The sequence below is a fragment of the Lissotriton helveticus genome, chromosome 5_1 (assembly GCF_964261635.1).
Source record: "Lissotriton helveticus chromosome 5_1, aLisHel1.1, whole genome shotgun sequence".
NCBI classification, from domain to species: Eukaryota; Metazoa; Chordata; class Amphibia; order Caudata; family Salamandridae; genus Lissotriton; species Lissotriton helveticus.
This window is the reverse complement of record NC_136065.1, coordinates 825,044,924-825,071,366: the sequence shown is the minus strand read 5'-3', so window position 1 is coordinate 825,071,366 and position 26,443 is coordinate 825,044,924. Positions and strand designations below refer to the sequence as shown.

Below are 26,443 nucleotides of genomic sequence, written 5' to 3'. Positions count from 1 at the left end.
AGGGTACTAATAAACTTTTAGTGCAAATTCAGAATAGTTGCAATTACTTTCAATTAATAAGAATTGAAGTGTAGTTAGGAAAATTAGTTGTATCTCATTTGTTATGTATCTGAGCAGTATGACTATGGAATTAGACTATCGGACAGTTCATCAGTACACTGCCTTCTGATAGATACATCTGCCTTGTGGATTCCTCACCTTGTGAATATCCCCTTGGGTCAGCAACGTTCGGAATTTTTTCTTTGTAGCACGCCGGCGTGGACGACGTCATAGGAACGCGGCATCGCGGGCGACTCCGTCTGACGTCACCGACCCCTTATTAGGCCTACGTCGGCGTGATGACATCAGTTCCCTTTTTTCCGCGTCGTCGACGCTAACGGTTTCAGGGATCTTCTGTAGTTACAGATAGAGACTTTGTTACTTTTTGTCTGTTACTGTTTCTGTTCTTCGTCGAGGATGTCGTCGAAGAAAACGGGATTCAAACAATGTGGCTTGTGTGCCCGGATGATGTCAATTACCGATCCACACGAAGATTGCTTATGGTGTTTGGGGTCGGATCATGACGTCAAGGGCTGTCGATCCTGTTCCAAAATGAACCCGAAGGCTCTTCGTGAACGAGAGCCTAAACTTTTATTAGCCAAAATTAAAAATAAAGAAGCCGGTAGATCTTCGAGATCAAGACACTCCAGGTCAAGATCGAAGTCACGATCGAGGTCGCGATCGAAGTCACAATCGAGGTCGCGATCGAGGTCGAGAGTTAGATTGGAGTCGGCGTCGAAGTCAGCTTCTGGGCATGCTTCGAGTTCCTTGAAGAGAAAACATAAGAGGAAGAAGCATAGTTCTCGCCATCATTCGGGGTCTTCGGACTCTAAGAAGAAGTCTTCTCGGAAGCATCACAAGGACTTCGTGTCTCCGTCTCCTGCTGGTGATACCACTCCGGTACGATCTCGAGAGCATACACCGGAGCCGGAACTGGATCCGAATCCGGCTTCGGGTCAGTCTTTGGAGCATGATGAGGTCGTGGAGGTTCCTCAATCTCCGACTCCAGAGGATGAACCGGAAAGTCATAAGGATCCGGAGGAACAGATTCCAGTACAGCCTCCTACGAATCCACCAATGGGTTCTTATCCTTCTTTTCCTGGTCCTGGTCAGGATCCATCGCATTTCCTAAATGCAATGTATGGAGTATATGCGAGAGCAATGTACCCCACTGGAGCACCTGCGGGTCCTATGTGTCCTTTGTCTTTTAACTTGGGTGTCCCCCAAGCTTATGCACCGGCGCCTTTTCTACCTTTCATGCCGACTCCATATCCTTCTTGGATCGGTTCAGCGCCGCCGAGGTCATCGACTCCGCGCACGGCTTCGCCGACTCCGGAGCGACCTCGAAATTTGGATCGAGGCTCGACACCGGTTCCTGTTTCTCTACCTCCTGCTGTTCTAGCGCCTCGATCGACGTCGGCTCAGACTCCATCGGAGTCGTTACCGGATCCGTCGACCTCGATCCGTATGGAGTGGTCGAGGCGTAGAGCCCAGCGTCTATTGGAGGAGAGAGTATATGGAACCTGAAGTGGAGGAAGGCGAACTTCAGGAGCATGATGATTGTTTTGAAGATCTTCATTCTGCAAGCAGTCTTGAACTTTCTCCGGAATGGGGATTACCTGTGGTTTCAGATGCACCCTCCAGGGATGTGTTACCATACCATATAGTAATCAGAAAAGCTGCTGAATTGCTGAACTTAACTTTACCAACAGTTGAGTTCAAATCTAATATCCTTACAGAAGTTTTACATTTGCCTTCTTCTGTCATTGAGCCAACTCTACCTTTCACTGAAGCTCTGACCGAGCCAATTCTGGAAGTTTGGAAAAAGCCTTTGTCTGCACCTGCAGTATCCAGGTCGGTGGCGAGACGTTATAGGGTGGCTCCTGGTGATCCTGAGTTCTTGTCATCTCACCCTTCACCGGAGAGTCTGGTGGTACAGGCTGCTTGTGCAAATAGATCAGCTGGCTCTTTTCCCCCAAGTTCCTGGAGATAAAGACTCCAAAAAATTGGATCAAGCCGCTAAGAAGGTCTTCTCCTCGGGTAGCATGGCTTTAAAATCAACAAATGCTACTTGTTTGCTTGTTAGATATGTGCATGCCCTAATGGACTCAGTCAAACAATTGTCTGCTAAACTTCCGGAGGAGGACAGAAAAAACTTTAATGAAGTTGTTTTGGACACTTGGGCAGCAGCCCGCCAAGTTATTCAGAGTGGCATGGACACTGCAGACTCTGTGGCTAGAATGGGTTCTTCAGTGGCTACCAGAAGAGCTGCTTGGTTAAAGTCCTCAGAGTTTTCCACTGATGTACAGGCTACTCTTTTGGATTTACCTTTTGACGGGGTTGGTCTCTTTAGGAAGAAAGCGGATACAGCTCTGGAAAGGTTCAAAGATAGCCGAGCGACAGCTAGATCTTTGGGCTTGCAGGCGAAAGGTACAGCCACCAGGAAGTTCAGGGGCTTTGGCAGATCTTCATTTCGTCCCTTCAGACAAGGCCAGCAACAGCAGCAACAGAACCCTCTGTACAAGTCTTATAGAGGTAGACAGAAGGGTCGTGGACGTGGACGTCAAGCCTCTTCCTCCTCTACTTCCTCCTCTAATACCCACCCCCACCTGCAACAGCAAAGCAGCCCTAGATCCGCCATTCCGGATCATGCGGGTCCGGTAGGGGGTCGGCTTACTCATTTTCTACGGGATTGGGAATCGGTTACATCAGATCTTTGGGTTCTCAATCTCGCAGAAAATGGGTATGCTCTTCCTTTCCAGGAGTTCCCTCCCAATTACCCTCCTTGCCAAGGTTATTGTTCGGAGGACCACCTGCTTCTCCTGCAGGAAGAAGTCCTGGCACTGTTCAGAAAGGGTGCGATAGAGGTGGTTCCGGAGCAGGAAAGGGGTCAGGGATGCTACTCCCGGTATTTTCTGATCCCCAAGAAGGATGTCAGGCTTCGGCCAATCCTGGATCTCAGGATCTTGAACTTGTATCTGAAACAAGAAAAGTTCAAGATGCTCACTCTTGCGCAGGTTCTTCAAGCGCTGTTGGAAGAAGACTGGATGGTGTCGATCGACTTGCAGGATGCTTATCTCCACATCCCCATCCTGAAGTCGCACAGGAAGTATCTCCCGTTTGACGGTGGGATCACAACACTACCAGTTTGCGGTCCTTCCGTTTGGACTTACTACTGCGCCTCGAGTTTTCACCAAGGTGATGGCAGTGGTGGCGGCACATCTCAGAAGGTCGGGAATTTCTGTATTTCCGTATCTGGACGACTGGCTCATCAAAGCAGAGTCGCCAGAGAAGGTGCTCCTTCATTTGCAAGAGACAACTCAGTTGTTACACAGGTTGGGTTTTTCGATAAATGTGCCCACGTCTCACCTGGTGCCCTCCCAGCGCAACCTGTTCATAGGTGCGGTACTGGACACTACTGTGTGTCGTGCATTCCGTCCTGCTCAAAGGATTCACGACATACAGGAAATGATTCCTTTATTTTTCAATGGAGCGGTTGTTCTAGTCCTGAAGGTCCTTCGTCTGCTTGGTCTGATGGCTTCTTGCATTCTGTTGATCAACCATGCACGCTGGCACATGAGGGCACTCCAGTGGTGCCTCCGCAGGCAGTGGTATCAGCACACCGGAGATCTCAGGGAGTCAGTGAGGATCTCCAGAGAAACTGCGGCGGATCTGTCTTGGTGGAGTGTGGAAAGCAATCTTTCTCAAAAAGTCTTTCCAGCTGCCTCCATCGGTGGCCACAGTGATAACGGATGCATCCACTCTAGGGTGGGGTGCTCATCTGGGGGATCTGGAGGTCAAAGGTCTTTGGTCTCCAGAGGAAAGGTTACTTCATATCAACCTTCTAGAGTTACGGGCGATACGTTTGGCGCTCAAGGCCTTCCTCCCTTCCCTTCGCAGTCAGTCGGTTCAAGTCCTGACGGACAACACGACCGCGATGTGGTACATCAACAAGCAGGGTGGGGTAGGGTCGCAGTGTCTTTGCAGAGAGGCTATGTTCAGGTTCAGGACCACCAGATTTGTCTGATGGCAAATCATCTGGCCGGAGTTCTGAACGTTCGTGCAGACAGTCTCAGTCGGCAGTTCTCTGCCGACCACGAGTGGAGGCTTCACCCGGCGGTGGTTCGTTACATCTTTCGGATGTGGGGAACTCCTCGGGTGGACCTGTTCGCCACTCACGAGAATGCTCACTGCCTGTCATTCTGCAGTCTCCAGTATCCGATGCAAGGAGCTTTGGGGGACGCGTTTCAGTTGAGTTGGGGAAATCAACTCCTTTACGCGTTTCCCCCCATACCCTTGAATCCTCGGGTTCTGAGGAAGATTCGCCAGGACCGGGCCCAAGTCATATTGGTCGCCCCGGATTGGCCAAGAAGGGTGTGGTATACAGACCTTCTCCACCTCTCCTCTCACCCGCCGCTCCGTCTCCCTCTCAGGGCAGATCTCCTCTCTCAGATGGAGGGGCAGGTTCTACACCCCCACCTCCAGACATTACACCTTCATGCCTGGAGATTGAACGGGGCAACCTGAACTCTTTTTCTCTCCCTCACGATGTGGTGGATGTCATTCTTTCGGCCAGGCGTGACTCCACCAAGTCCATCTATTCGTATAGATGGTCTAAATTTGTTGTTTGGTGTAGGGAGAAGGCTGTTGATCCTTTGAGAGCTCATTTATCTGATATTTTACAGTTTGCTCTCTTTGGCGCAGCAAGGATTTGCTGTTGCTACAATCAAAGGTTACCTTTCGGCGTTATCGGCATTTCTTTGCTTGCCGGATGAGCCGTCTCTTTTAAAATCTCCAGTGGTTTTGAGGTTTCTGAAGGGGCTTACTAATAAGTTCCCTCCTACTCCATTTATCGTGCCTCAGTGGGATTTGAATCTTGTCTTGACTTTCTTGATGGGTTCTCCCTTTGAACCCTTACACAAGTGTCCCTTGAGGCTTTTGTCTTTCAAGACGGTCTTCTTAGTAGCAATCACCTCGGCAAGGAGGGTGAGTGAGCTTCAAGCTCTTAGTTCTAAGCCCCCGTTCCTGACCATTCATGCTGAACGAATGGTTCTTAGGACCAGGACTGCTTTTCTGCCTAAGGTGGTAACTCCTTTCCATCTAAGACAGTCCATTACCCTTCCTACCTTCTTTCCTCCCCCTCACCCTTCTAAGGAGGAAGAGAGACTGCACCGTCTGGACCCTAAGAGGGCGGTGTCTTTTTATCTGGATAGAACTAAAGACTTCCGGATTGACGACCAGCTGTTTGTTGGTTTTGCTGGCTGTCTAAAGGGCAGAGCGGTGCACACGCGCACACTTTCCAGGTGGATAATCCTGTGCATCAAGATTTGCTACTCTGACGGATAAGGACCCTCCTGAGGGTATAAGAGCTCATTCTACCAGGGCAAGGTCTGCTACTTCAGCATTGTCTAGAGGTGTACCTGTTGAGGATATTTGCAGAGCCGCGACTTGGGCCTCCCTCCACACTTTCGCGAAGCACTACTGCTTGGATACCGAGGTGAGGAGGGACGGCCACTTCGCGCGTTCTGTCCCCCAAGATTTCCTGGTGTAGCAGAGTGGACACCCTCCTCCGGGAGTGGGGACTGCTGTGGGACTCTATTCACAAGGTGAGGAATCCACAAGGCAGATGTATCTATCAGAAGAACAAGTTACTTACCTTCGGTAACGCTTTTTCTGGTAGATACAGTATCTGCCTGTGGATTCCTCACTGACCCACCCGCCTCCCCGTCGACCACTCTGCTATACCTGGTTTTATTTGTATATTTATTTGTATATTTATTGGGTTTGTGATACCTTTGCTACGCACTGTGTGCTATTTTGGTTTGTATGTACTGTGTACACTGTATATATGTAGATTTCCTGTCATTGGTCCGTCCGGGTGCCTCGAAGGCACGGAAAAAAGGGCGGAACTGATGTCATCACGCCGACGTAGGCCTAATAAGGGGTCGGTGACGTCAGACGGAGTCGCGCGCGATGCCGCGTTCCTATGACGTCGTCCACGCCGGCGTGCTACAAAGAAAAAATTCCGAACATTGCTGACGCAAGGGGATATTCACAAGGTGAGGAATCCACAGGCAGATACTGTATCTACCAGAAAAAGCATTACCGAAGGCAAGTAACTTGTTCGTTTGTACCCAAAACCTCACTGTCTGCACCTTTGGAGTTATGTCGTTGTGCAGACATTCATTAAGTTGAATGTTGTCACAACAAAGAGAGTATACCTGCGTTTGAGCGTTAGAGGAAATAAGGGCATTTAATTATTTGATGGAAGATTCCTCCCACTACTTTCCTGAGATTATGCAGTTCTGTTTTTGATTTGCCATGAAACAATGCCATTCACCTACCTAATGACATGCAATTAGATGATTAGATCAAAAGTTAAGTTGTATATCCATCTTACATCAAGTTTAAGTAATATTCCAAAGTTAATTTGGGGTAGATTGAAAAATGTCCTAGCTAACGTAACGGAAAGTTTCAATTCTTTTAAGGACTCGAGGATTATGCTATTCTTTCTTCACTTTATTGAATAGCAGCCACTTTAAAGTCAAACAACTACTATTCCCATGAACCATAGGGAATAAACATTAAAACAATAGAGTATCACAGATCGAATGTCCCATCCAGTGCGCCAATCAGGAGGCCCCAGGGTGCTGATAGTCCTCTGTCTCTGACCATGCTTCCTCTTTCGTTGCTCAGTCAGGTAGCAAAGTCGCATCAGGAGTCTGGTTTATTCGAACCTCCTGGAAAATTAAAAGAAGGCGTAAGCGACGGGAGTGGCTAAGGCTTAGCCTTGAGGACAGAATATGTCAAAGCATGTACATGATCCTAATACAATAAGTCAAATTAAACACTGTACTTACTCCAATACGTGGGAGGAAAGTAGTCAACCAAGTTGTACGCTGGGTTGGATAATCCTCGCCTCCGAGTCCTTAATAGAATTGAAACTTTCTGTTACGTTAGTTAGGAAATTTTTCATTCTATGTCAGGACCAGAGGCGAGGATTATGCTAGTTTACAGCTTGCTCACAACCAAATGAGCCAGGTCAGTAACCGGTTTGAAATAAAACCGCTTAAAGGTGGAGTCTGAAGACCAATCTGCTGCACTCAGAATGTCTTCAAGACGAGCTCCCAGGGTAAAAGCCTTGGAGGTCATAGCCACTCTGGTAGAATGAGCACCAAAGGCTCGTAAATCGATGCCAGCTTCTTGCATGATCCAACGGACAATCGTGGGGAAGACATCACCTTATGAGGCTTTTTTAGCGCAATGAGCAACTGGTGTTCTCCAGGAGGCCTCAACTCCTCAGTCATCTCCTCGTAAGCCTTGAGACAGGCAACTACATATAGTTTTGGGGTGTCTGGAAAAGCAGGATAGGAGACAGAAGTGGTCCCACACTTGGTGCGTCTACGTATGGTAAACGTTACAACGGAGGGAGAGAAAATTCTTCCTGACATGTCCAGAGACCTGACGTCTGAGACCCGTCTGCAAGAAGTCAGACACCGCAGCATGGCTAGCTTCTCCGACCGTTCCTTCCTGGAGAAGAATCTATTCGGTTGCCACGATTGGAAGAGGTTCAAAACTGACATCCCACAACTGAGAATAACGAGGTTCCGGGGGAAGCAAGAGACGTATACCCCGAAGGCGATGACCAACCGAAACGTGTTCTCCGACACGTGAACCATCAACCAAAGCGTGACCAGCGGAAATGGCGGTCCTGAAGATATTGTCCTATACGCAAGACAGTCCTCTGCTAGTGAGGCCAAAAAATTCAAGATGGTGGTCACATCAGTTGCCACGGGATTGAAACTCCGTTGCAGATACCAACGACAACGTCTCCAAGTGGATCGATAACGTTTGAGTGTGCGGTCTACCCAGGCTTTGGACAAGAAAGTCTCAGCCGCTCCTGAAAGGCCCGGGACTGCCGTCCGTCCCCTGTAATCTGCCACGCCATGAGTGTCAGAAAACCTTGCTCGATCAACTGGTGAGGACAGCCGTCCGGACTGAGAAGAAGAGTTGGAAAGTGGGGGAGTGGGATTGGAGAATCCCAGGAAAGTTCCATTAGAACCGGAAACCAAACTTGAGACCTCCAGATAGGTGAAATGAGCACTATGGTCGCTCCCTGGCGACTTACACGGGCTGAGACCAGAGTTATCACCGCAAACGGGGAAAGGCATAGCCCGCTTTGGTCTGCCAGTCCTGGAGGAATGAGTCAGTCTGCTCCTCCAGATGGTCCGGCCTCCAGCTGTATAACTGGGGAAGTTGGTGATCTAGGTGAGAGGCGAAGAGGTCTACCGAGAAGAGACCCAAGAGGTTCTGAAGATCCGCAAACACTCCCGGGTGCACTTTCCAGAAGCTCAGATCGTGGAATTGGCGGGAGTGGAAGTCCGCCACTTAATTGCCCTTCCCGGGCAGATACTCCGCTATGACCAAGATCTGATGGTCCAAGCAGTACTGCCAGAAGTTCGCCGCCAGGCCCGAAAGAGCGCTCGAGCGAGTGCCCCCCAGATGATTGATAAACCGGACTACAGAGATATTGTCCATTTTGAGAAGAACGCAGGAGTGAACAGAGTCCTTAGTCCAGCATTTGATCATGAACGATCCCGCCAAAAGTTCCAGACAGTTAATGTGTAACCGTTGCTCTGAAGGAGACCACACCCCCTATGGTGAAGTCGCCACACGTCGCGCCCCAGCCGGATCTGCTCGCTTCAGACTCGATAACGATGTCTGGCGCGGACCCGAAAATGGCTCGACCATTCCAGGTCTCCATGTTGGAGAGCCACCACTGAAGCTCTTCCCTGGTTTCCGTTGTCAGACCCACCTTGTGGGAATAAGGGCGGCCCTTGCGGAGGTGCGCCGCTTTGAGCCATTGAAGTGCTCTGTAATGGAGCGGGCCGGGAAAGATAGCTTGAATGGAGGCCGAAAGGATGCTCACTATCCGAGCTAACTGTCTGAGTGAAATCTGATTCGAAGATAAAGCCCTCCGAATCTCGTGGTGAATCTGTCATTTTGCGAGAGGGAAGGCTGAGAGTGGACTCCACTGAGTCTATTAAGAACCCTAGGAAAACTACTGTCTGGGAGGGAGGCAGGGTGGCCTTGGCTTAGTTTATCATGAACCCTAGGTTCTGAAGGAGATCCACTGTGCTTTGCAGGTGACGAGAAAGGGTTTTTGGATCTTGCGCCATCAGCTAAATGTCGTTTAAATAAACAGTGAGTCTCATGCCCGACGCCCAAAGGCGCTCTATCACTGGCCTCAAAACCTTGGTGAAACACCAGGGGACCGAGGAGAGGCCGAAGGGAAGGGTGGTGAACTCGTAAGTTTTCTTGCGCCAAGGAAACTGAAGGAACTGGCGGTGAGGGGGGAAAGATGGGGATCACCAAATAAGGGTCCTTGCGGTTCAGAGTGGTTGGCAGGGACTTCCAGTTCGAAGTCCTTCCCTTCGGACTACGGTCGGCGCCCAGGGTGTTTACGAAGGTTCTAGCTCCAGTAGCGGCGCACCTCCGCCTGGAAGGGATCCAAATATTTCCACATTTAGACGACTGCCTTATCAAGGCAAGTTCTTTCTCGGACTCAAGCACCCATGTCCAGAGATGTCTGTCCACATTTCAGTCGCTGGGTCTATCTATCAACCTCAACAAGTCCCATCGTGTTCCTTTGCAAAGGCAAACCTTTTTAGGGGCAACGCTGGACACACAACTAATCCAGGCCTTTGTCTCAAACGAAAGGCAGCAAAAGATCTGCACGCTAGCTCACAAGTTAAGATCAAAAGAGTCCGTTTCAGTCCGACAGTTGAAGTCCTTTCTAGGAATGATCTATTCTTTCATCCAACTGCCGCCTCAGGATGAGGCCCATACAAGAAGAACTCAACCACCAATGGTTGCAAATCTCAGGATCGTTTGACGATCTCGTTCAGGTCACTCCTTGGATACGAGAAGCCTTCCTCTGTTGGACTCAGAAAAGTAATGTAGGGAAGGGATGTGCATTCCTACAAGAAGCGCCAATTTTACAATCACCACAGATGCGTCCCTCGAGGGTTGGGGAGCACATCTTCAAGGGCTAACGGTCAGCGGGAAATGGAGCCCTCAACAACGGACGTGGCATATCAACCTGCTGGAACTACGAGCCATCTTTTTGGCCCTGAAATAATTTCGAACAGTCATTCTAGGAGCCACAGTACTGATTCAGACAGACAATACTATAAGTATGCACTACTTGAACAAACGGGGAGGAAGTATATCTGCTCTTCTCTCACAAAAAGCCCGAGAAATCTGGGACTGTGCGATACGGCACAGGATCAATCTTTTGCCAGTCAATGTTCCGGGAGTTTCCAATGCCCTGGCGGATTCCCTCAGCAGGTCCACGGTTTCGACTCACGAATGGGATGTACATCAGCCAATGGTGGATCGAGTTTTTCAGGAGTGGGGTCATCCCGATCTAGACCTCATTGTGACCAATCAGAACAGCAAATCCCTATCCTTTGCAAGCTGGCTTCCCCACAAGGAGTCTCAGGGGAACGCGCTTTCGCTTTTCCTCCGATACAATTGGTTCCCAGAGTTCTCCGGAAAATGAAGAGAGAACCTTGTCGCCTAATTCTCATTGCTCCCAGGTGGCCTCGCCATTTCTGGTTCACCGAACTTCTCCTCCTATCAGAATGCGATCCCATTCAGTTTCGACCAATACCGAACCTCCTGTCCATTCAGAACGATCAAATTTGCCACCCGGACCCTGCATCTCTGAAATTAGCAGCCTGGCGACTGAGCACCTTGAATTCGCTTATCTTAATATCCCTGCGGATTGCAAAGAAGTTCTGGCTAATGCTCGAGAGCCTGCCACGATAAAAACATAGACTTAAATGGAAAAGATTCTGCATATGGTGTCAATCTACCAATATTCACCCGATTCACGCTCTTCTTACATTTAGCAAGATCAGGCCTTTCTCATTCAACTTTAAAGGTGTTTTTAGCGGCCATTTCAAGGTTCTGACAAGATGGTTCCAATTGTCTCTACTCGACAAGGATAATGCAACATTTCTTTAAAGGGCTCTTTCGAATGTTTCCTACTGTCCGTCGTCCGCCTCCATCCTGGCATCTCAATGTGGTACTAGCGCAGCTCATGCGGCACCCCTTTGAGCCTATTCATAGAGTGGATTTCAAATTTCTATCCTGGAATGTATCTCAACTACTGGCCTTGACTTCAACTAGAAGAGTCAGTGACATTCAGGCTTTCACTATAAATTCACCTTTTCTGCAGTTCACTTCTAATTCTGTGGTGCTACGCAAGAATCCTAGTTTTATGCCGAAGGTGCCTTTAAACTTTCATCTCAACGAGCCAGTCATCTTAAAGACATTCTTTCCTAATTCGCAATCACCTGCGGAAAGCGTGCTACATACCCTTGACCTCAGAAGATGTCTCAAGTGCTATTTGCAAAGGGCCTCTACCATTCGTAAAACAGATCAATTGTTTGTTGCCTACGGAAGAATATGGCAAGGACATGCAGTGTCTAAACACACCATAGCTCATTGGATTGCTGCAGCTATTGACTTTTGCCATCAACAAGCTGGAAGACCTTTGCAGACAACTCGAAGAGCGCACTCTACGAGGGCGGTTTCTTCCTCGACTGCTCTTTGCTGGTGTTCCTCTTCAACCAAACATGCAGAGCAGCAACTTGGTCCAGCAGACATACTTTTACCAAGCACTACTGTTTGGAGGCTGCCAGCAATGCTGATACGTCAGTGGGACAATCCGATTTCCACAATCTTCAAATAAGGTGAGCCTCTGTTTTGCCTCCTCCTCTGTACTGCCTCTCAGACTCTTACTATCATGCCTTATATATAATAGCGTCCCCATGTGATTGCAAGATTAGATGTATTTATGCATAATTATAGCATTCTTAGTGTGTGATTCTATATGCTTTCTATATACATGTGTATGTTACATATAGCATCTTCCAAGAGTTATTTGGGTACTGCTATCTACTCTGATTCAGGCACGTGAATCTATGAAAGGCACCCCAATACTGGAGAAGAACAATAGTTACTTACCTGTAATCTGTGGTTCTCCAGTATTGGTGTCTTTCATAGATTCACATGCAACCGCCCACCACCCCTCAGAGGCTGGTTTATGCTCTTATCTCTTGGTCACGCTCTTGGGCGAGAAAATCTGAGAGCCTAAGCCTCTGAGGAGAACCTTCTGGTGGGTGATGTTGCCTGATTTGCTGCAGTTTGGACTATGTATAATGACTGATAGTCAGAGATGTGGAACTTTTTTCTGTTAGCTTTGGGCTACTTTACTTGCTGGTTTTATGTTACCAAGGTTTTTTGGTTGTTATATGCATAGTTACTGCTTTTTTTATGTACTGTGGGACTCCCACTCTGACAACGGGGAATAATTCATGCATGTGAATCTATGAAAGACACCAATACTACAGATTACAGGTAAGTAAATATTGTTCTTCATAATAAAAAGGCATTGCTGCTGTGTATATACAGATGAGCACTATTATGGGTTTCCAGATATCCCTGTCGCCCCGTGGATGAAGATAGGATGACGTTATACAGTGTGGAAGGCCTTGTACTCTGTGTTTGACGCATCATAATAATGATGCACAAAGCGAAATGTGTATGCAAAGCAGTGTCAGAGAAACAAATCCAACATTCACACACACAAATATGTGCAAAATGTTACAGTAAAATGGTATTGTGCTGAAAAAGGACACTGTAAGAAAATGTGCAGCATTGCTAGGCCGGCCAAACTCATGCACATAACGCACTGACTTGTTAATTTTTGCATTCCCTGTCCGCGTTCTCCTTGCCATGAAGCACAGCTTTGCTCACACAAGAACAGAGGACAAAAACTGCTCCCACTTAGGTGAAAATAAAGTAACAGAGCTGGCTCCGGCTGGCACCCAATATGGCCCTCACCATGCACTACTAATTACCTCCCACAGAACATCACTCTTGACTTGTTCTATGACAACTTCGATAAATTCACTGCAACATCTGAAAATTCATCATGTTTGACCACACTGTGCATAGTGTGGGCACAAGTTTTAGTCACTTTAGGGCACAATTTATAGTTAACTATAACTGCTGAACCTCAGTAGATATATTTGTTTAAAACATTGTTTTAACTGAGTCACCTATCCATAACGTCCCTTCAACTTTATTTTTTGTTCCCTGTGAATGTATAGATTTACCAAAGCAAAAATTATACTTGTTAGGGGGTCATGGTGGGCTTACGGACAACATTAAAGTGTAATTTATAACCCTGTTTGTGATTTGATGACTAGAGGGAAAGCATATAGTACCAGATCCAAGCACTGGTAAAATAATGCTCTACGTGGGACTCTGAAAATGTTTCAAATTGCAAACTTGTCACAAGTGGCTAGTTTCTTATTTAAAACACGAAATGTGAATGTTTGTGTTGCATTATACACAATGTATAATACAAGTTGTTTGACCCTTGAGTATATTGTAACACTGTACATGCACAATTACACTGGCACGCTGAATGGATTTTGGAAAGATGATAAACCCATGACTCCTCTTGTACCTTTTGCTCTAAAACCGCTTACCTTATTTTGTGTTTAACAGATAAGGCCATCTTCAAATGAAGTGAGTCCCAAAGATGATGGAGTATTCAAGGCTCCTGCACCCCCACCCAAAGTAATAAAAACTGTGACTATACCTACACAGCCCTATCAAGACATAGTCACTGCTTTAAAGTGTCGGAAGGAGCACAAAGAAGTAAGCCAATGGACACCATTTTTTCTTTTCTCTGTATCTGTTGTTTTGATTGTGTAAATGTTGGCCTGACCCATGAGCAACATAGCGCTTTGCAAAGTACAAAGCAAAAACAAAAGCAATAGCATGAGCCATTGCCGCACACAAAAATAGGGAATAATAATTGAAGCTTAAAAAATATCACAGATAATTATATCAGAAAGCTGGCATATATTGCAAGAAATATGTACGGTAAAATGAAACAGATGGAAATGCATGAATTTTCCAAGAGGTATTGCAGAAATATCCAGCTTTGGGTTTCAAGACTGAGCAGGTAATAGGAGGAAGAAAAGAAAGCGGATAAGATATAGCTGTAATTGCTTAAGCTCAGTTTTGAATGTATGTAGGAGCTAAATATTTGGACAGCTGAAAAGGAGAAATGGACTTAAAAGTTAGTTTGCACACTCAGAGAATGACTTTTTGAAGGCTTGATTTTCATTGAAAACGTTTAATTCAAATAAGTTTGTTAGAAATGCACATTTAGAGAGAACCCTCGGAGAGCTTCAGATCCTTAGAGAGAGAGAGACAGGGAGTGATTAGTGTGTAAGAATTTTCCTACTAAAAATTCAGTGGACATCCACCTGAAGGAGCGCGTTATAGGAGGAATAGTTTTTAAATATTCAACACTTGAGATGATCTGTCACGAACAAGGCATCTTTGAGTGGAGCAAGGTTATTTACTCACTATGCAATTACTTGGGGGTGACTTTCTTTTAGACTAATTTGGAAAGTATTAGGGTTTGGGATACCTCCTTAAAGGCTTTGATCAAGTAGCTAAGGTAAACCTCCCTCTCCTTCCGCCCTCCTTCCACAATCCCACAAGGCCCAAAGATAAGCATGAGATGATGGATGTCGTATCTGGCCACCTTGTATGTTTCCGAAGATTTTCAAATCGGGAGCCTGGTCCTTCGAATCTTTAAATGATGGTGATAAAGCCTGTTATTAATGTAGTCCAGCCAGTTTAATCAATTTTGAACTTCTGTGCAGCAGGATTGTCACCAAAAAGTAGAAACTCATTCATGTTGCAATTGAAGATTAGGGTGAGTAGTCTTCCAGGATTGACTGTTGTCCAGAGCCTTGGAGAATTCTTTGAGTACACCAGTTATTAAGGCTTTCCAATCGCAGATTCCTCATCTTTTGATCATCCCCAGGCATTGGACTAAGTCAGAAAAATTTAAAGCAATACTCCTCCTGGTAGATGGCATTGTACTGCTGTTACACTGTTATTCTCCTCTAGAAGTGAGAAGTGGACCCACATAAAAGCGCCGCTCATACTCGCTGACATCAGTTCCTTTCTCTGCCTTCAGATACAGATCCAGAACTCTCCTTGGGCTTTCCAACCACTAAAGCCTTCAAGTGTTTTTGGTGTAGTAAATACGATGGCCCCAGAAGACGACTGGTTTCAAACTATGTAGGTACTGTAGCAAACAGATTTCTGTGATGGACCCTCACAAAGTATGCTTATGCTGTCACTGTTCGCGGCATTACCGCGGCCGGCCACTCTCCCGCACACACACACGGGAGCCGGGATACTCACTTCCGGCCGGAATAGAGTTCCCGGTCTAGTGCCGGGCAGCGACCTGAGAGCAAAGAAGCACTTCCGGGGGAAACGCTTAAACAGCGCGTTTCCCGCCGGCTCTGTGCTTTGGATTCCTACCGGATTCCTGCCTGCCGAGACCTGCCTGACGAGCCGCGTTGGGAAGCTGCTCAGCTGACGACTCTGCAACTCCCGTAGGACACGTCATCTGCTCGGCTGATACCAAGGAGGCAAGACGCGCTTAGCGTTTTCCTTGCCTCAAGACTGCGCCATTCAGGAGCGCTTGTTTGTAACTTCACCTGGGGGGTCCAGGATTGTGCCCGTTTATTTTGTCTTAACCCTTACTGCGCAGGAGCGCCTTGAGGGTGTTTGGAGGACCTGGATTGTGTTTTGGGGTGCTGTGTTTCGGTTTCCCACTGCGCAGGAGCGCTTGGGAAACTACTTAGCCTGTACTTCTGGTTTCCTTATCGGGGATACCACAGGTTGACTGCTTCTAGCATTCAGCTACACGCGCAGGAGCGCTTTCTTTTGTTATAGCTTGGGTAATACCGCGCAGGAGCGCTTTCTTTAGTTTGTTCTGACCCTAAACGCGCAGGAGCGCCATCTTTTCGCTATTCCTTTCCGGAGCTGCTTTCATCTGGAGGCTCTTCTTCCCGGGAGCATCGGTGAGTCCTCCAAGGGTGGCAAGTCCGGTGTGTGTGTGGGGGGTGGTGCCTGTTAGGGTCTGCTCAGTCTCTGATCTCTTCTTTGGTTTCCAGCTGTCACCGGGACGCCCCGCCAGCTCCACGCCATCTTTTAACCTACACCCTGGCTCCCATCCCTGCGTCCATCTCATCCCTGCTGGGTATTGTCTTCCACGAGGGTCAGGTGGGTACAGGGACGGGTGCTCTTGTCGTCTCTGCGGAATCGCACCACAAGCGAAGGTAAGACTTGTGGGGCGCCCGACAGAATCCAAAGGCCACGGTTACCATTCCGCCCAGACGACATGGGCGACCCGGAGGTCACTCTGCAAGATATCGCAGTCATGCTGGCTGCCATGCAAACAGAGAACCTCGCCTTACGTCAGGACCTAACGACCCTACAGGGTCAAGTGGCAGCAGGGGTCACTAATCCGTGGGGTACCACTCCCAGCCCCAGAGTTAGACAAGACGGCCTGTTAAGACAGCCAACGTTCACCTTTGGGGGGCCCTCCGCTACCACCAACCAAGACACAGCCATCCAGGTTGTCACTCCCCATCCTGGGCAGTTGGCACCACCCGAACGCTTCTACGGAGATAGCACAAAGTACGGTATATTCATCCATCAATGTCAACTGCATTTCATGGCTAGGATTGCGGCTTTTCCCGATGATGCTTCCAAAGTCGCCTACATACTGTCGTACATGGGCGGGGATGCTGCTCAGTGGTCCATTGGTAGAGAACGACGATCCCATGCTTAACCACCTGCCAACGTTTAAAGAAACCATGCGGCGTATGTTCGCTCGCCATACCTTCGTGCAAGCCGCAGACAACGAGTTGCTCAGCCTCAAACAAGGCAATCAGGACTTGCTCCATTACATCACCATGTTCAACAGGCTGGTAATCGAGGCCCACTGGCCAGAGGACAAGAAGGTATCCGTGTTCTATCGGGGGTTACGGGAGGACCTGAAGGACCTCATCTCGCAGTATCCTGATCCGCCTGAAGCTATAGGACCTTTCATTGACATGGTGGTGAAAATGAATTTCCGACTACAGGAAAGAAAGACCGACAGGGGAAAAGGCAACGACAACCGTCTCTTGCCCATCGGGGACAAGGGCGTCGAGAAAGCCAAAGAGGAATCTGCTCCCCAGGGAGAATCGTCCGAACCCATGCAGATCGGAGGCATAAGAGGACCCTTGACCAGTCAAGAAAGGGAAAAAAGGAGGAAGCAGAACCAGTGCCTATATTGCGGTAAAAGCGGCCACTTCGTGAGGGAATGCCCAGCAAAGCCCTCTAGACCACGAGGCAGAAGGCCGTACGCGTTGCCCATCAGCAAGGGCGACAAGACGGGAAACGAGACAACCCAGTAGACACAGGGGTCCGTCCTCTGGGTTCTTCGTCTTGTACATCTGCGATCCCTGTGGTATACGACGGTAGTCATCACGTCGGCTTGGACATGTCCTTACGGAATCTGGCGGGTAGAACCTGGGCGGTGACCGCCATGTTGGATTCCGGGGCGACAGGCTGCTTCATCGATACAGCATTTTCCCGCACCTTGGGCATTGATACAGTGACGAAGGCCCAACCTGAACCCGTCAAGGCTGTTGATGGAACGGACCTAACATCCGGCCCGATCCGACATAGAACAGAGACCATGACAATGTCCCTTTCAAACAACCACACCGAGTCCGTCAGTTTCGACGTCATAGACGCCCCTCAATTTAAGTTGATCTTGGGTTTGCCGTGGTTGGTGAAGCACAATCCTCGCATCGATTGGGTGACCAGAATCATTCACTTGGAATCGGAGCACTGCAGCAGCACCTGTTACGCAAAGGACGACCTGTCAGGCCCTCGTTTCGTACAGGCACACTCGTCGCCTGTAGAAGGCATGGGAATGGTTTTCCAAGGAACCATACCAAAAGAATATCTGGACTTATCGGCAGTGTCCGATAAGAAGGGAGCCAACACACTGCCACCCCATCGATCATTCGACTGCCGCATAGACCTGATTCCCGGCTCCACGTTGCCATGCAGCAGGATCTACTCACTCACGGAAAAAGAAAACATCCACCTCCGCTCCTATCTGTACGAATACCTGGACAACGGTTTCATACGTCACTCCAGATCTCCGGTTTCCTCTCCTCTGTTCTTCGTGTCGAAGAAGGAAGGGGATCTGAGGACCTGTATTGACTTTCGCGCAATGAATTCCATCACCGTAAAAAACCGGTACCCGCTACCATTGATCTCCAATCTCTTGGACCAAGTCAAGAACGCCACCATATACACTAAACTGGACCTACGGTGTGCTTACCACCTTGTCAGAGTCCGGAAGGGTGATGAATGGAAGACCGCCTTCCGGACGAAGTTCGGCCTGTTCGAATACCAGGTCATGCCTTTCGGACTCTGCAACCCCCCCGCCGCATTCCAGTTCTTCATTGATGAAGTGTTGAGAGACTTCATCTACGTCTTTTGCATCGTCTACATTGACGACATTCTGATTTACTCTCAGACCACTGGGGAGCACGTACAACACGTGCGTTCCGTCCTGCAGCAATTGGAGAAACACCGTCTGTACGTGAAGCTGGAGAAGAGCGTGTTTCATGTCACATCAGTTGAGTTCCTGGGGCACATCATCACGCCGGCGGGCATCCAAATGGACAACAAAAAAGTAGAAGCCATCCTGTCTTGGCCCACACCAGAGTCCGTGAAAGGCGTACAAAGGTTCCTCGGTTTTTCCAACTATTACCGTCGTTTCATCACCGGATTCTCCGAGATGGTGGCTCCCATCACGCGCTTGCTGCGCAAGGGGGTTCGTTTTGGTTGGTACCAAAAAGCAGACGACGCCTTCCAGGAACTGAAGAGACGGTTCACCGTAGCCCCTGTTCTGGTGCACCCCGACACCGAGCAACCCTTCGTAGTAGAGGCGGACGCCTCTAGGGACGCCATAGGCGGGGTGCTCTCACAACGAAACACCGAAACGGGACAACTGCATCCTGTGGCCTTTTACTCAAAGAAGCTCCAACCCGCTGAACGCAACTACACCGTGTCTGATCGGGAACTCCTAGCCATCAAGACCACGTTTGAGGAGTGGCGTCACTTCTTGAAGGACTCAAAACACAAGGTGACCATCTACACAGACCACAGAAACCTGCAGTTTCTACGATCAGCACGTGCCCTCACAGCCCGACAGCTCCGATGGACCCTATTCTTAAACGAGTACGACTTCGTGATCACGTTCCGGCCAGGGAAAGACAATGCCAAGGCTGATGCGCTGTCGCGGCTGGCTGAATCCGAAGAAGACCACGAGCCTGTCTCCATCTTACCGGAGAAACATTTCCAGGGCATAGTCTCTTCTATGGATACCGTCGGCCAGGCAGAACCAGACAAGAAACGATCCGATTCCGTTGTCCCGACATGGAACGATGGAGGCGAGACAAGTGGGAGCGGTTCACGGCGCTCAGGAGACCAGACCCACCTACCAGGGGTACCCGAACAGAAGAAGGCTCTTTACTCGTGTCACGATCATGTCCTCTCCGGTCATCCTGGATACCACAAAACGCTCGATCTAGTGCGAAGGCTGTTTTGGTGGCCTACGATGGTGACCGATACAAAGAAACACGTGATGAACTGTGCTGTTTGCCTGCTCGGCAAGAACCGATCCGAACCATCGGTTGGTCTTTTGCGATCCATTCCTGTACCTCCTTTTCCATGGCATACCATCTCCATGGACTTCGTGGTGGACTCCCGCTCACCAAGACAGGACACACCACGGTTCTCACTATAGTAGACCACCTCACCAAGATGGCACACTTCGTTCCCTTGCCAAAGCTGCCTACAGCGGCCGAAATGGCTTTGATCTTCGTACAGGAGGTGGTTCGCCTCCATGGCATCCCGTCTGTGGTCATAACGGATCGAGGATCGCAATTCGTGTCTCGTTTCTGGAAGGAGGTATGCAGGATACTCGAGATGGACATACGTCTCTCCTCAGCGTACCACCCCCAGACCGATGGTCAAGCCGAAAGAACGAATCACACCATGGAACAGTACCTTCGCTGTTTGCTGCTTACGGTCGAGAAGGAATGGTCTGAAGTGCTATGGATGGCAGAGTATGCGTACAACAACAGCAAGCATTCGGCCATCGGCATGTCCCCCTTCTTTTGCCTCATGGGACGTCATCCCCGCACTTCGGCATGGGAGGAACCTCAGGAGAGCCGCTTGCCCACCGTGCGTGCTTATCATGAGACACTGCGCGACCTCTGGCAACGGGCACAGTTCGAGCTGGCCAAAGCAAAGGACACCTACAAGGAGCATGCTGATGCTCACAGACAAAAGGAACTCGCTTATCGCACAGGTGATAGCGTGTGGCTTTCTATTCGGCACCTGAATGTGCATGGGCCCAAGAAGCTGTTGCCTCGTTTTGTGGGTCCCTTTGTTATCGAGAAGGTGGTCAACCCTGTGGCCATGAAACTGCTGCTTCCTCCGCACATGAAGGTCCATCCTGTTTTCCATGTCTCCCTTTTGCGGGAGGTCAAGGTTGGCGGCTCTCTTCCTTCTCCGGTGGTGGTGGAGGGTCATGTTGAGTATGAGGTCAGGGCTATCTTGGGGTCCCGTCGTACCAAGGGCAAGCTGTTCTACCTTGTGGACTGGAAGGGTTATGGTCCCGATGAACGGTCCTGGGAGCCCTTGTCACATGTACGCCATGCACCTGTTTTGGTTCGTGCTTTCCATCTGAGTCATCCCCAGAGCCCTCGCCCTGTCTCTCTTTTCTGACTACCATGGGGACCTTGGGGGGGTACTGTTCTAGGGGGGGGTGCTGTCACGGTTCGCGGCATTACCGCGGCTGGCCACTCTCCCGCACACACACACGGGAGCCGGGATACTCACTTCCGGCCGGAAGTAGAGTTCCCGGTCTAGTGCCGGGCAGCGACCTGAGAGCAAAGAAGCACTTCCGGGAGAAACGCTTAAACAGCGCGTTTCCCGCCGGCTCTGTGCTTTGGATTCCTACCGGATTCCTGCCTGCCGAGACCTGCCTGACGAGCCGCGTTGGGACGCTGCTCAGCTGACGACTCTGCAACGCCCGTAGGACACCTCATCTGCTCGGCTGATACCAAGGAGGCAAGACGCGCTTAGCGTTTTCCTTGCCTCAAGACTGCGCCATTCAGGAGCGCTTGTTTGTAACTTCACCTGGGGGGTCCAGGATTGTGCCCGTTTATTTTGTCTTAACCCTTACTGCGCAGGAGCGCCTTGAGGGTGTTTGGAGGACCTGGATTGTGTTTTGGGGTGCTGTTTCGGTTTCCCACCGCGCAGGAGCGCTTGGGAAACTACTTAGCCTGTACTTCTGGTTTCCTTATCGGGGATACCACAGGTTGACTGCTTCTAGCATTCAGCTACACGCGCAGGAGCGCTTTCTTTTGTTATAGCTTGGGTAATACCGCGCAGGAGCGCTTTCTTTAGTTTGTTCTGACCCTAAACGCGCAGGAGCGCAATCTTTTCGCTATTCCTTTCCGGAGCTGCTTTCATCTGGAGGCTCTTCTTCCCGGGAGCATCGGTGAGTCCTCCAAGGGTGGCAAGTCCGGTGTGTGTGTGGGGGGTGGTGCCTGTTAGGGTCTGCTCAGTCTCTGATCTCTTCTTTGGTTTCCAGCTGTCACCGGGACGCCCCGCCAGCTCCACGCCATCTTTTAACCTACACCCTGGCTCCCATCCCTGCGTCCATCTCATCCCTGCTGGGTATTGTCTTCCACGAGGGTCAGGTGGGTACAGGGACGGGTGCTCTTGTCGTCTCTGCGGAATCGCACCACAAGCGAAGGTAAGACTTGTGGGGCGCCCGACATATGCTATCTGTGGTTGGAGCACAACTCCATTGCCTGCGACGAGGTGAACCCAAAGGCCATATGGGATAGAGAGGTCAAACTTTGTTGCTCAACACAAAAATATTCTGTGACGTGATTGGTCAAAGTATAAAGGCTTATCCTGTTTGTGCTCCCATTCTCCCAGCAGATAATAGCGGTTGAAGTCTTTGGTATGTCTAAGAAAAAACATAAGTCCAAGCAGGAATAGGACCATTTGTGACACTCTTGGTACTCAAGAGTGTGTAAGGGAGTCAGTGTGTCTCCTTATATTGGCATCGGAGCCTATTCAAAGTCTGGTTGTGGAGTAGTGTGGCTCACTGGTTAGAGGCAGCAGACCCGGGAGCAAAAGTCGGCCCGGGACCAGGGTTCAATTCCCGACGCGGCAGGGTCGTGGACTTGGGTCAGCGGCCTCGATAATTCTCGCTTCGGTGCTTACTCTAATCAGGGGTTCCACTCTGCAACTCTGGGCATTAGCTTGCCTAATCTCCACAACGGCCCCATCAATTCCGGGGATGCCTGGCTCCACCTTGGGGACTCCCAGCAGGGACCATACCACAGGGAAAGCCAGGACGGGTTCCCCAGAGTTATACAGCGCCAGGAAACCTATGGACAGGTAGTAGTGCGCTTTACAAGCTCAAATACATTTACATTTACACCCTGAATTTCTGGGCCAGTAGGTGACAACCCTCAGGCAGAGGCCTTCAGGGAGTCCATCCTTTTCATTTTTGACTATACCAGTTCCCTCTGGCACCTCTAGGCCCTAAGGATCCGTACAGTCCTCTAATCGGACTTCTGCCAGCTTGTCCTGTCTGTGCCCCTTGAACCTATATCTGCTTTATTGCTGACTCGGATGAAACCTTTGTACCCTGCCCCATTTCCAGATCCTTTTGCATTGATGCCAATGTCGGCAGCTGAGGATAATGTACAGTCATTGTGTTATCAGACTCTTAGCAGAATCCTCTACGACCATGAATGGGATCTTATTCGACTCTACCTGGAATGCAACCAATGCTAGGCAAGCTTTCAGAACCTGATAATTTGCCCTAACCATGTAACAGAGCACGAACTTTAAACAGTCTTTTGGCACTGACTTGGACTTTGATAATTACGATGAAGGGTACAACCATGTTCTCGAATATGATTAGGAAAACTGGTACAAGGAACTTCAATATGCCAGTGGCCTGGATCTTTTCCAAATGTGTGTATTCATTTAGATCCATGGTGAGCGTAAGTGGAACGGAAAGCTTTGGCTTCCCCGTCTTGCCACTGAGGAGAGCGACTCCTTTGTATGTTATACAAAGGTCGGCAGAAATTCTAGACCCACAGCTTCTCACTATGGAGGTGAAAACAATGTGTTAACTGGGGTACTTCAACCGGTCAGGCCCCTACAGTCCCCCTTTTATCATTTAATGATGCCCTTACAGATGCCCTTTGGGGCAAGTGATGAAATCATGCTTGGGTGTGCCTGTTAATTGGCCGGGCAACCCAACCTTTCTCACTCCACATCAGACCTCCGAGAGCTTGGTGGCACAGGTGTCCACAAGCAAAGTGACCCCCAAAGCGTTTCCTTCCACTTAGCCCTATTGTGAATCTAAATGAATACACCCATTTGGAAAACTGATATTCTTCTCCCTCTGCACGCCTTGCCCTGAGGTCTATGAATGCCAGCTGCTTTCCAGGTCTCTACTTTCATGACCTTTTTAATAGAGAGACATAGGTTTTACCAACAATTCTGCACAACCTTCTCATGGTTTTTACAAAGGCTATTCAAGACTCTCAGTGCTGCAAAGTTTCATATACTCTAGCTTGTACACAACTGACTGTTTAGGTTGAGCAAAGAACATTGGTGTAGCTCTTGAGGGCGTGGTCTGGCCGCGCTGCAAGATGGCCGCTTGAAGAGCGAGCTCTGCCGGCCGGGAGATTACTCCTCTATAAATCCTCAACATGGAGGGGCATCGACGCTCCTAAAAATACCCTTGAGACTCACCAATATTGTGATGTGTTCTGTGGACGTGCCACCGTCTACGATAGCCGAACCCGTTGAGGCCTATAAGAGGTGTGCGGCGTTCCTGGACTGTGGGTTGCGTGCCGCACTGGAGTGCATGCAGACATCTTGATTTCCTGGGCGAAGCATCTCGCAGCCGGCGTGGATGACCGTTGTTGTGGTACCTGCAGGAGACACTCCGTCTCATGCGACGGTGCTCCTGGGCATCCGCGGCGCGACCTAAAGGACTTCGAGGATGAGTACTACGCAGAGCTTTTAGAGCCCCAGGGAAAAATAAACGAACACTGTTTAGATTGAGCAATGGACATTGGTGTAGCTCTTTGATGCGTGGTCTGGCTGCGCTGCAAGATGGCTGCTTGAAGAGCGAGCTCAGCTGGCTGGGAAATTAATCCTCTATAAATCTGCAACATGGAGGGGCATCAGTGCTCCTAAAAATACCCCTGAGACTCACCAATAACGTGAGGTGTTCTGTGGACGCGCCATGACAATCGTAGATGGAAGCGACACCGTCTACGATATTTGAACCCGTTGACCTATAAGAGGTGTGCGGCGTCCCTAGACTGTGGGGGGCATGCCGCACTTGAGTGCACGCAGGCATCTTGATTTCCTGGGCGAAGCGGCTCGCAGCCGGTGTGGATGACCGCTGTTGTGGTACCTGCGGGAGACACTCCGTCTCATGCGACGGCGCTCCTGGGTTTCCGCGGCGCGACCTACAGGACCGTGAGGATGAGTGCTGCGCGGAGCTGTTACAGCCTCATGGAAAAATAAACAAACACACGGTCGTGGATGTGAGCACACAGCTGAGCTGAGCAAGGAGCAGCTGGCCCGGCGCGGGGATCCCTGACAGTGCATAGCTGTGGCTGGGACCCAGATTGCAAGGTCCCGCCACCCCCCTTCCATTGCGGCCCCGGCGGGCTTACCGGACCAGTTGTATGTATCACAGCTCCACCCGAATACAGAAATACATCGCAGCTGAACGCCGCCCTATCCCCTGATAAGCGGTTCACTTAGTTTTGGGAGCTAACCGAGGGGCAGGCATACATGATTCTGGAATCCACGCGTGGCTCCAGATGCAGCCGCCTCGGGTCCTTTTGATACACCATATGGTGGGCCGCTGCCATCTTGAAACCGGGTGGACCGGGCCCTCTGGCAAACGGGGCTGTCATTGGTTCTGGTTGATGCGGCGAAGCAGGACCAAAAAAAGGTTCAACATAATTGCAGCTCTGCTGGATTCCACCGCGAGGCTGAAGTGGCCACTCCCACAGCTGGGGGTGCCTGAAGCGGCCTGATATTGTCCCTGGATCTCACTGGACCAAACAAGACCCTTGGAGCGACGCTGTTGGCCCACGTTCGGTGGCAGCCAGGTTATCTTTGACCCTGCTGGGGTGGCCTGGACTGCATCATCTTTGATCCTGAGGGTTGCTGGGCAGGGCCGGTGGGGTCCAGCCTCTCGCCCCTGACTCCTTACTGCCCCAAACTTGGGTACATAACCAGCGGGGGCAGCGACTCACGCACCAGTGTTGTTCACCAAGGGGTCGAGGCAGAACGTCAAGTGGTAATCTAGCAACAGTGGTCGGTGACAGAGGCCAAATTACGTCGTCTTGTCACAATGGGGAAGCAGGATGCAGAGCAGCTCAAGCTAATGTTTGAGAACAGATGAACCACCAGAACGACGGAACAAGACCCAGAGGGGAGTGCGGACCGACCGACTGAGAATCCGGTCCAGGTTCATGGGGAGGACCTCCGCACGTTGATGCTAGAGATGCGCTCTAGCCTCCATACCATAGACACAAAACTTGAGGCTCTCACATCACAACTAGACGCCGTTAAACAGGTTGTGGCACATGAGACGAGGCTAGATGTGTTGAAAATCGCAATTCGGGCTTCCATGAATTCCAGGTAGAGACAAAAGAGCACCTTCTGCACATGGACAAAGTACTTGCCCTGATCAGATCAAAGAACGAAGATTTAGAAGCCCGATCCCGCCGGAACAACTTATAGATTCCGGAGACAACCGCTATACATGGAGCGCTTCTTTGTGGACCTGCTTCATGAACTGTTCGATCCGAATAGATCACCGGTGTTTGCGATTGAGCGAGCACATTGCACTGTGGGCCCCAAGCCACGGGTGGGGGCCACGCCCCGGCTCCTATTGGCCCACGTCCTGAACTATCAAGACCGCAACCTTATCCTCAGACCGGCAAGAGAGCGTGGTACCATTGTGCATAAAGGCAATACTATCGCCTTCTTCCCAGATTTCACACCAGCGGTGCAGGCAGCACGTCGTGAATTTCTGCCACCAAAGCGAATCCTGCTGCAGGCTCCATACTCGCTCTTGCACCCATTCAAGCTCAGTGTCACATGACGGAGCCGCCCATTTCTTCACGGACGCCAAATCCGCTCTGAAGTTGGCTAAACATGTAGGGGGAAAGAAGAAGCAGGTGCAGAGTAAGAGCGCTGAGGCGGCCTCTGGAGACAGGCGAAGTGACAATGATTGAGATTTACCAGGTTTATCTGTGATACACAAGTGTGGCTTCCTATCGGCTCCGGCAGCAGGTTA

At 49.8% G+C, this 26,443-nt stretch overlaps 1 protein-coding gene across 2 annotated transcripts in view; it reads left to right on the top strand.

Moving 5' to 3' along the window:
• WAPL (WAPL cohesin release factor) overlaps positions 1-26,443 on the top strand; it is a 1,132,828-nt gene that overhangs the window by 368,206 nt on the left and 738,179 nt on the right. For both annotated transcript variants that reach the window (XM_078643290.1, XM_078643291.1), the window contains exon 6: positions 13,627-13,779. In XM_078643290.1, the coding sequence (XP_078499416.1) occupies positions 13,627-13,779 (153 nt within the window). The remainder of the gene's footprint in view (positions 1-13,626; positions 13,780-26,443) is intronic.